The following is a 12,236-nucleotide window of genomic DNA, read 5'->3' on the forward strand; positions in this document are numbered from 1 at the left end:
GTAATATTAATAATAAATATTAATCATAATAATTATAATGATAATAATAATAATTAATATCAAGTTTAATAATGATATTAATAATTAATAATAATATGTTAATATTAATAATAATAATAACAATAATAATTTTAATAAAAATGTTAAATTATCATTATTAATAATGATAACTATATAATGTTAATAATAATAATATTAGTAACAATAATAATAATACTAATAAAAATAATATTAGTAATGATAATACTTAAATGATAATAATAATAATAATAATAATAATAATAATGTTAATGATATATATTATGTTAATGATATTACTAATCATCATAATAAATGATAAATAATAATAATAATTTTGATAATAATAATAATAATAATAATAACAATAACAATAATAATAATAATAATAATAATAATAATAATAATAATAATAATAATAATAATAATAATAATAATAATAATAATAATAATAATATTGTTTTTGACAATACTGGTAATGATAGTTGTAAATGATTATGATAATATTGTTAAATATTATATTAATAATAATAATATTAATATAATAAATTAATACTAATGTATTATTATTTACAAATAATTGTTCGTGAATCGTCGAAATTTGTCGAGGTTAAATGAAATCATATAAGAGTTAGGTTTAAATTTTTGCCGGAAATTTTCGGGTTGTTATAATTTATACCTTTAGTAAATAGGTCTGTAGTGTTGTTTGCAGACTCTATTTTTTCAACATGAATAATTCTCAAAGACAGTTTTTCTCTTACAAAGTGTAAGTCTATTTCAGGATGTTTTATTTTTTCATGAAACACAAGATTAGATGCTATTTTTATAGCTGCTTTATTATCAACAAAAATTTTGACTGGTAAAACACAGTTATGTTTAAACTCATCAAGAAGCTTCAAGATCCATATGATCTCACATGTAACATCAGCTAATGCCCTTCAGCCTCTGGTGATGATCTAGAGATTGTACTTTGTTTTTTACTTTTCCATGAAACTATGGAATCATTCAAGAATGTACAGAAACCTGTTACAGATTTTCTAACCATACATGCTTTACCCCAATCAGAATCCACATAAGCAACCAAACCCATATTAATAGATTTAGAAATATGTACTCCTAAACCTGGAGCACCTTTAAGATACCTCAAAAGTCTCAAAGCACATTTATAATGTGAACTTAATGGAGAATGCATAAACTGACTCAATAAATGCACATAATAAGATATGTCAGGTCTGGTTAAAGTTAGATAGATTAGTTTACCAATAAGTTTCTGATATTCATCAATATTGGATAATAATATGTTATTCTCAGTTTGTTCAGTATTTAAAATTAAACCAGACCCCAATGGAGTTGGTGCAGGTTTACAACAAAGCATACCAAACTGAGATAACAATTCAAGACAATACTTTCTTTGTGACAAACAAACTCCTGTTTTTGTTTTCAATACTTCTATTCCCATAAAATATTTTAAAACACCTAAGTCCTTTATTAGAAACTCTAAACTAAGAAACTGTTTAAACCTTTTTATTTCATTCACATCATTCCCAGTTATCACAATATCATCAACATAAACAAGAAGAATAGCAAAGATGTTCTTTTCAGACTTTACAAACAGTGAATAATCATTTTTACTTTGAACAAATCCATGTTCACTCAAAGCACAGGTTAATTTCTCATTCCACTTTCTTGGAGCCTACTTTAAACCATATAAAATCTTTTTTAATTTGCAGACTCTTTTCTCAGATTCACTAAAGTAACCTAAGGGCAAAGACATATACACATCCTCATCAGAATCACCATATAAGAAAGCATTATTCACATCTAACTGATATAAATACCATCCATTAGTAACAGCAAGACTTATAACACACCTAACAGTAGTCATTTTGACTACTGGTGAGAAGGTTTCATCAAAGTCAATGCCTTCTCTTTGGTTATATCCTTTGGCCACAAGTCTTGCTTTATACCTATCTATTTGATCATTTGATTTATATTTGATTTTATATACCCACTTACATCTAATCGGTTTTCTATCTTGAGGTAAAATTGTTAATTCTCAAGTATTATTTCTGTAAAGCGCTTTCATTTCCAAGTTCATAGCATCTACCCAATGTTGAAACTTACTAGCTTCCCAGTAAGTTGTGGGTACAAAGCTTTTGTTAATAGAAGTAACAAAACAGAAATTCTCATATGTTAAATTACTGTAATTAACAGTTTTTTCAATACCAAATTTCACTTTTCCTTCAATTACATAATCGTCAAACTTTCTTGGCTTAACAGAATCTCTTTGTGACCTTCTTAATGTAAAAGAAGGTCCTGGTGTATCACTATCTTGTAAAATAGTTTCAGTTGTGCCCTCAGGGTGATGCTTATTAGCATGTAATGTTGCATCAGTTGAATTACTACCAGTATGTTCTGTAGGGACAGTACTATCTGGCAGATTTCCTCCAGTGTCATCACTACTTAAGTCATCTTTCCCTTATCATTGGGACTTTGAGAGACTTGGCTATAGACTAAGTATAACACGTAGGGGCAGTTGATTCCTGTAAGCACATAAACTCCTACGTGTAGGAACTTGCTACAAACAACAGGTAGGAAGAAATCCCCTTACAGAGTACTCCTCCTCAACCTTGATACTAATAGCGGAGGACTTCTTAAAGACAATCACAAGAATCGCCTTCAACCTCAAAAAATTAGGGTTTTGAATTGAAACCCTAATTTGAACCAATTTCTTCGATCATTGAAACAATCACCAATCGATTACAAGAGAATTGAAACCGATTCACAATGACAGGATCTCTTTTAGATCAGAAACCCTAAACCACCGATTGAACTTTCAATCACTCGAAACCCTAATTTGGATTTCGAAGAAAACTAACACCACAGATTGAGCACCCGCTCGGATACCATGAACAAACAACAGTATGATCAGAAAAATCACACAAACCACAATCAAACACTTGAATTTTACCAAAAACTTTTACAGATTGAATCTCAAAAATAAACTGAACAATACGAATACAGATAATTGAATGACTGGAACCCTAATTTTCCAGGTCTATATACACACCAACTATGACTAAATGATAAAGGGACCCTTGGACTATAAAACTTCTAAACAATGACACTTTTGGCCCCTGTACATGTGTGTATGCAGTAATATGGATACCTAATTCCAACTATGTTCCATCTGTGTAAGAATTAACCTGAACCCCACACCAGGTGTGTTATCCATGATTAACTCATACATGATCCATAAAGTAACTATGCCTTCAATCTTGACAGCAACACAGAAATGCAGTAGCAGGATCAACAGCATCCAATGAATATTGAATAGCTTCAACCTGCTAAACTCAACCAAACAATTATAAGTTACAATACAAAGCAGAATATTAAGATTGTTAGTTTAACAATTTTCTTTGGAGGGAATGGGAAGTAAAAAAAAAATTCGTTTTTTTTAAATTTTTTCACAAACATTAAGATTATGTAAAAATATGAACATTTAAAAAAGACACTTTCTGATAAATATTATTATTTTAGCGGGAAATGCTCGAATAATAACCAAAAACATGCATCATGAGTAATGTTATTCCTGATAACATTCAAACATTCATCGTGATAAATGTTATTTTTGGAGCGTATTTTTTTCATCTTATGTGAAGTTTTTTTTCCAAATTTTAGCCCGATTTAGAGATTAGGGTTTAGGGTTTCGTGTTTTGGGTTTAGTCCCTAAACCCTAAACTCTAAACCGTTCGTGTTAAATATTCAATCAAAAACTTAATTTCTAAACCCTAAACCGAAAAAATACTTGAAGAATAACATTACTCATGATGCACGTAATCTTAATGTTTGAAAAAAAAAAAGTAAAAAAAATCGGAAAAAAAAAATATTACTTTCCCTTCTCCCAAAAATGTTTCCGTCTTGATTAGTTAGTTCACTATATATATATATGTGTAGATATATAACAATGTGTTAACATGTGTTTCTTTTTATTTTAATTTTATATTATGTGTGTGTGTTTCTTTTTATTTTAATTTTATATTATGTGTGTGTGTGTTAACATTAAGATCTGTCACATTTTATTTGTCATTTATTGTCAAAGCAGTTAATATAATATAATTTGTAATGTGATGTGGTCCAGCGGTTGGTGGCCTGCTTCCTTAAGGGGAGGTCAGGAGTTCGACCTCGTTGACTACATATTAAAAACACAATTTCATCCATGCCATGAAGTATCCACACATGACACATTTCTCATATCGTTTGGGGGGTAATGGGGAGGGGGTTTTACTTGGCCGTGCCCTTGGATTGGTTTCAAGCGAGGTTATTATTTCTGCATCGACATAGTCGAAACGGGAGATGATCGCAACGGGTGGTTTAGTCCTCCTTGGGTGATCCAATGACAGTAAAAAAAAATATATAAATTGTAATTGTAATACTTTACACATTTCAATCGTTAATTCGTAATTTCTAGTCTGGTCCCTTTTTTACCTAATAAAATACTGTCCGAGTAATTAATCCAATGTTAAATATTTATGCTATTGGACATAACAAATACTCCGTATACACTAAGATGGATTGCAATGGATAATGATGATGCAGCCAGGCCATGTGCAAAGGAAAGCAGATTTGGCGCCAATTATTTTACTCTCCAGGACCCGCGGGGTTAGGTATCTTAATTTCTTAATCTTGTACTCCGTATTATTTGCCTAACCTAGTTGCCTGTATATTTGTAAATTACCACTTCATCTAGTGGATATCCATTCAATTTACTTGATTCATTATAGATATAAATAAGAGAAAATTATGCGGTAGCTACTGCCCAATCAATCAGTTATGAAATTAATCCCTACGATTTGTACCATATTGCACGGTTAACTAAAGTGTTAGTTTTGAATGTGGATAGTCATTGTGGTTTGCTAGAGGAGCAAAGATAGTCCAATAGCTAATTTTGTAAATTTTTCTGTTAAAATCTAGTCATGTGCCAGACATGTGAGGATATTTTCGTCATTCAATCTTTCCAACAAACCAAAGACTCTAAGAAACTCACTTTCCAAATTTTTTACTCAAAAACCACGCTATCTTTTCTAAGTACTGTATATATAAATATAAATATTATATGTATGAAAATAAAAATATAAATAAGCCCATCATCTTAAATCATCTCACCATCCCACATTATTTGATTCAAAACTCATCAGTCATCCCATTAAAAACTACCTCCGCTGCCACGTCATTCGCCGTTGTTTACTTGAAACGTCAACTTCGGCGTACCTGCTCTGTGCACCGGAGATCGTTACAGAACTCCAACAGAAGAAACTCAGTTGCGAAGGTTAGTACGATTGGGTTATTATTAGGGTATAATCTTGTTTCTGTTTTGGTTTCCCTACAAGAAACTCAAATATAAAATTTGTTAGGGTTTAATTGTGTTTCTATTTTGGTTACAACCCAATCAGATTTGTTGTTGGTCGAAATTAGCAGTGACGGTAGTTGAACTCAACGACGGGTGATGCTAGTGGAACTCAGCGACGGTGCCGGCGGTGGAACTCAGGTCTTGAACAACGTGATTGAAGAGGTAGTGGTTGTAGAACCCAACTCCATGACATGTCCTTTTTTTGTTGAATCAATGGTTATTTGTTTATTTTACAAAATCAATTTAAGGTTTTACTTAACAAGTAATCAAAAACATTTATTTAGAAATTAGCCTAAATTCTTAATGATGAAAATACCCTTACATGCCTGGCACATGACTAGATTTTAATAGAAAAATTAACGGAGTTTGTGATTTGGACTATCCTTCCTCCTCTAGTAAATCAAAATGACTATCTACATTCAAAACTGATACTTTGGTTAACCGTGCAAATTGGTACAAACCACATGAATTATCCGTGCAATTTTCTCTATAAATAATTTCAATAGATAAAAATATGCATGTGTGATATATATATATATATATATATATATATATATATATATATATATATATATATATATATATATATATATATATATATATATATATATATATATTTGTTATATTACGTTATTTTATCATATATTAAGAGATATTATAATATTTTATGTATATTTAATGTATATTTATCAACTCGCTTAATTCACTGAATATGAATATAGATAAATGATAAATGAATTGAATTTAAATAGATATGTATCACCGGATCAATATGTATATGCAAGGTTGCAAAATTCGCTATTCGGGGATTAATCCTTCGGGACTTTATAAGGATTAATCGGTAATTCGGGGATTAATCGGATTGTACTTTATATATTTAAATATTAAATTTTAAAAATTATGTGTAAATATAAAAAAATGCCATAAATATACAAATAAATTTTAACATAATTGTTTAAAATTATTCATTTTGCTCAAAAACTATAAAGTTCTAGTTTAAATTCATGTTAAAATGTTAACTATTTTTTACTTTGACCGACTTTGATTACCAAATTCGATTTTCACTCATCAATTGACGTTGACCGTTTAATTAAACGGATTTTTAAAAATCAGAACGGATTCCTCTTAAAAATGATTAATCGGGGATTAATCGACGAGCAATCGGGTTTTTTTACAACAGTGTGTATATGTGTGTGTGAAATCATGAATATTCAACTTTTAAGTTGAAGTATAATTAAAGCATACCGGCGGCTATCGGATATATACTATTATAATTCTATAATAATGGTATAAATGACGTACTCTATGCTCATTTGCCTTACTTAATTAGCTAGTTGCGAAGTGGAGTTACATACTCGTTAAATATGAGTGGAGAGATATTTCAATGGCAAAAAAAGATAAATATTATCAGGTTCACTTCATTTTGAAACCATACGGTTTCTTTATCGTATTACATTTATAGGGTGTACGTGTTTGGCCCGGGTTTATAAGGTTTTTAGTTTTAATCAGTGTCGAAAAATATGGGATATCTGATATATGATATATAGTGTTTAAAAGCAAATTATAACCTTGTGAAATATTAATAACAGTCACATAGTGGTTGATCGGTGATTTGAGCTATAACAAAGTTGTTTTTGCAGCATAAACCAAATTTTTTTGTCCGAATAATTAGCAATCCAAGAATCATACCACATAATCCAATCATTCCAACTATGAAACTGAGTCATATCAATACCCAACCAAATAGAAACTTTTCCCCAAATATGCAATTAAACATAATATGGTCACATTATTCCATACGGCAAGAACATTGAGATCAACCGATATCCATAATATCAAAACGCCTTCTTGATAAGTTCAATCTAGTTGAAACTCAGTCATGAGATAATTTCCATAAAAAGATGTTATCTTCATAGGGATACATTTAATCCATCTCGTTTTAACAAGAAAGGACGGTTACCACATATTATCAATGTAAATATGATTGTCACTTACAAAATATGTGTCTATCTCCAATTGACCATTTTAACGTATCTCGTGTATTTGATAGAGTTCGATCAACTCCATGAGACTCTGTTCAATCCTTCCCCCAATTTGAGATCTGCTCCAATTCCACTCCCAAACTCTGTTCAATCCTTCCCCCAAGCGTTTTTATTCGTAGCCAGATGAAAATGCAATTATTTACATTAAGTATTTGTATATTATAATGGTAAAATAAAGTTGTATGTAATTTGTGTAGATTGCTGATTTTTTCTAATGTTCGTGCATCTTACGAGCTCTAAAACTTAAAAAGTGTATGTCTTTGCTAATGATGATACTATTTTGATGCAGTCAAAACATGCTGGTTACTTCAATGCATGACTAATAGCGAAGCTCAAATTGACGTGACTTACTGCAGAACGAGCACATGACTTACAACTAATGTTGTTTACATATTTTTTTTAATAAGGTGGAATTGAAGTTTGAGATGTCTAAAGCATTCTTTGACTTTGTATACCGTTTATATTGAAGTGAAGATTTTAATCCTATTGTACTACATATAACTTTTTTTTAAAAGTATCAACGCATGGCTCACATATTATCCGTATATATATTAGCCAAAGGGTTGAGTTGTAGTTTTATGTTTTACATTTGTTGAACATATTATCGTATGAACTCTTAATGGGTTTTGGAACTTAATGGTTACATGGCCCACATGGTAGGAAGTGGGGTTGATTTTTATGTATTTATCTTATTTTTATGTTTAATTTATTATAAAAATATTATAAAAATGTGCATAAATAATTTGTACATAATAATTATATATATATATATATATATATATATATATATATATATATATATATATATATATATATATATATATATATATATATAAATAATTATTCTTTCGTGGTAACAATTTAAACAACTAATTTATGTGGATTTCATTAGTTAAATTATAAAAAATGAATTGTGCGGATTTTTAGGTTTAAATGATTTTTTTTATTTTTTTATTTGTTAAACACAGTAAAGATATTTTAACGAAAAACATATAAATTTATACAACGATAATCATCATGTCAGCACTAGTGTAGTTTTGTCCAGCGAAGCATATCGGGCTTATTTTATAGTTAGTGTATATAGGGAAAAGCAAGATTTGAAAAGGTTAGCTAGGTGTGTCTTCAACATTGTGGAAAATACAAGGGTATCCCATCACAAAAATGATTAAAAGGCAATGCACTTTTTTCATATATTTTTTTGAAACCATTTACGTTTATTATTTGACATAATCAAAAATAATACTGTATGTTTTAACAATCTCAGTAGGACCGTCCTAATACCTTTTATTTTGACACGTATAGCCAAAGAAAAACGTGATCGTTTATATCTTCAACTAAAGTGACTGGTTAAAAGAAGCCAACTCTATCCATAAAAAAAGTATAGTGAAGAAATACATCCATTTCTTCAAAAAATAAATAATATACCGTGTATATATATATATATATATATATATATATATATATATATATATATATATATATATATATATATATATATATTTAAGAATAAAGTAACTAGAAACCGCAAAATTGATGAGCTAGACATTCTTATTGATTCAAGCACGGCTTCCCCTGATGATGTTAATACACGTAATTCCCTTGCTTCGGAAAAAGGGGAACTTACAAAACTTATCGATCTCGATTATTTGCAAAAAGCTCGTGTTAAATGGGACGATGAGGGCAATGAAAATTCTAAATTTTTCCATGGTACTTTAAAACATAAGTGTCGCACTCAACATATTCAAGGGGTTCTTGTAGACGGGGTGTGGTTCGATGACCCGACCGTGTTAAAGCTTAATTTTTTTAGTTCTATGAATCAAAATTTAAGGCAATTGATGTTGAATTTTTTATCAGCGACTTCAGGCCGATTGCTAGGCTGTCACAGGCCGAGTCTATCAGTCTTGAGGCAGAATTCAATGACGAGGAGATTAAACATGCGGTTTGGAGTTGCGGTAGTTCAAAGGCCCCGGGACCGGATGGTATATCGTTTTGATTTATTAAGTTTTTTTGGGACTTATTTAAGGTTGATTTTTGCAGGGATATTAAAGAATTTTTCTCTACCTATTCCATGCCTCGTGGTGCAAACTCGGCCTTTTTTTCTTTTATTCCAAAGGTGCAGAACCCGGTTCTTTTAAACGATTTTAGGCCTATTTCGTTAATTGGTTGCTTCTACAAAGTTGTTACTAAGATCCTCACTAATCGATTACAACGTGTCATTGACAAGATTATTAGTCCCGTTCAGTCCGCGTTTATTTCGGGACGTCAGATTCTTGACGGTCCGCTTATGCTTAGTGAGATTATATCTTGGTACAAAAGAAAAAACAAGAAGATGCTCCTTTTTAAAGTCGATTTCAAAAAAGCCTATGACTCTGTTAATTGGGAGTTTCTTTTATTTATGTTATCGGCCTTGGGTTTCAGTGATAAGTGGTGTTCGTGGATCAAAGAGTGTTTATTTTCGGCTACGACTTCGGTCTTAGTTAACGGGTCACCAACTCGTGAATTTCAGTTGGGAAGGGGTTTAAGACAGGGTGATCCTCTCAGCCCGTTACTTTTTATTATTGTGATGGAAGGCCTCCATATTTTGTTTCATCGGGATATGGATAGTAACTTGATTTGTGGCATTAAAGTGGGTTCCGAAAATATCCCTTATCCCATTTTTTTTTTACGTTGACGACGTGATTATTTTTTCTGAATGGAGTTCGGTTGAATTGAGACATATTTTGTTGATCTTGGATCTGTTCCATAGAACTTTAGGACTGAAATTGAACGTTCATAAGTCGCATGTGTTCGGAGTTGGGGTGGACGATTCGGAGTTGTTTTCTTTAACTAATGCAACGGGCACTCAGGTAGGTACGTTTCCTACTACTTATTTGGGTATTCCCATTGGTTCTAACATGAAACACTTGTCGAATTGGGTTTCGTTATGCGATAAGTTTCAGTCCAAACTCTCCTCTTGGTAGGCGAGTCTCATTTCAGCGGGCGGTAGATTAACGTTAATTAAATCCGTTTTGGGAAGTTTAGGGATATATTGGTTCTCCATGTTCAAAAGTCCCGAGATGATCCTTAAACGACTTGAATCAATTCGAGCTAGATTTTTTTGAGGAGGCAGCAACTCGGTCAAAGAAAATGGTATGGTTCAAATGGGACAATGTTCTTAATTCTTTCGACAAAGGAGGTCTCAACATTGGTAGTCTTAAGGCCTTCAATTTAGCTTTAGTCTACAAATAGAGATGACGATATTTGACATGTCCGAATGATATGTGGGTTACACTTATTAAATCTATATATGGCCACGTTTTTGAATCCACTGTTTCTAATACTCCTACGGTATAGACTAATATTATCGCCACTTGTTCTAAAACTCACGACAAAAGTCTCCTGCCTATTGATACTATTCGCGTGAGAATTGGTGATGGGTGTAATATTCGATTTTGGTACGATTTATGGTGCGATAATACTCCATTGTATACCCGGTTCAACAGATTATTTCATTTAGATACGGCTCCGTATGCAACTATTAATGAGAAACGGGTCAATGGTAATTGGGATTTTCCATGGGTAAGGGAGAATTAGGGTAGTAGAAACGAAATTTCGCTCCTTAAACTTCAAGATATCATTGGTAATCCGGTTCTTTCAGGCAATGCACACTCGTGGTCATGTTCTTTAGAAAATGAAGGCGTGTACACTGTTAAAATGACCAGGGAATGCATCGATCGCAACAGGTTAGCATCTTCACAAATTGGCACTCTATGGTACAAGTTTATCCCCCGTAAAGTTAATGTTTTTATGGCGTTTTTGTTTGGACATTCTTCCCCTTCATTGGAACCTTTCCGCGAAAGGGATAGATATTGCTTCCGTTGTTTGTCCTTCTTGCAATAACGGGGTAGAGATGACTGAACATTTATTTTTCGAGTGTACTTTGGTTCGTGAGTTATGGGTTAAAATCCAGATTTGGCTCGATTGTGACATGCTCGTTTGTATGTCATGGGATACATTTAGGGGTGGCAAAAAGACCCGTACCCGATGGGGAAACCCGAAACCCGACATTTTTGGGCCGGGTCCGGTCCGGGTTTGCGGGTCCGTGGGCCGGTTATGGGAATGGTTTTAAAATTTTATCCGGGTTTGGCTTCGGGGATGGTTTAAGACACAAACCCAGTTACCCGGTCCGAATACCCGACCCATTTAAATTTCAATATATATATATATATATATATATATATATATATATATATATACACACACACACACAGTGTTGCAAAAAACTCTATTGCTCGTCGATTAATCCCCGATTAATCACTTTCAAGAGCAATCCAATCCGTTCCGATTTTTCAAAATCCGTTTAATTAATCGGTCAATGTCATTTGGTGGGTCAAAGTCAAATTTTGTAATCAAATTCGGTCAAAGTCAAAATTGATCAACATTTTAACATAAATTTAAACTATAAAGTCATAGTTTTTGTGACACCCCCAAATAGGGCCTGGGGTATTTGTGACTAATTATATCAAATCACAGTTGTATAAACGAGAACGACTCTATATGAGACGTTATATTGAGTTTTGCAGCTGAAGATAAATAGGTTACATTGTATATAATGAACAACGCATTAAATGTCTTTAATTGATATGATATGTAATAAAGAATCCAAGCATAGCAAGCAATCATCATCAATTTAGCAAGTGTAAGTCTTTCAAATTATCCATGAATGACTTGTTGAAATGTTGCTTTCAATTAGCAAATACACAGCGGAAGCATTATGTAGGACCTGA

The 12,236-nt window shown here is 31.8% G+C and overlaps 1 protein-coding gene across 1 annotated transcript; it reads right to left on the minus strand.

Moving 5' to 3' along the window:
* Positions 1-946: 946 nt before the first annotated feature.
* On the minus strand, positions 947-1,903 carry LOC139847342 (uncharacterized mitochondrial protein AtMg00810-like). The gene is made up of 2 exons (XM_071837009.1): positions 1,799-1,903; positions 947-1,711 (listed from the first exon to the last, which is right to left on the minus strand). Exons 1-2 carry the CDS (start codon positions 1,901-1,903, stop codon positions 947-949), a joined length of 870 nt encoding a protein of 289 aa, XP_071693110.1.
* Positions 1,904-12,236: the final 10,333 nt, after the last annotated feature.

This window comes from Rutidosis leptorrhynchoides, chromosome 5 (genome assembly GCF_046630445.1).
Source record: "Rutidosis leptorrhynchoides isolate AG116_Rl617_1_P2 chromosome 5, CSIRO_AGI_Rlap_v1, whole genome shotgun sequence".
Lineage (NCBI taxonomy): Eukaryota > Viridiplantae > Streptophyta > Magnoliopsida > Asterales > Asteraceae > Rutidosis > Rutidosis leptorrhynchoides.

What these genes read in the sequence shown, in the direction of transcription:
- LOC139847342 (XM_071837009.1), bottom strand. Translation starts at nt 1,903, where the DNA reads ATGACTACTGTTAGGTGTGTTATAAGTCTTGCTGTTACTAATGGATGG. An exon ending in ATGGTGATTCTGATGAGGAT is followed by an intron (nt 1,712 to 1,798) that starts GTGTATATGTCT and finishes GGTTTAAAGTAG; the next exon opens with GCTCCAAGAAAGTGGAATGA.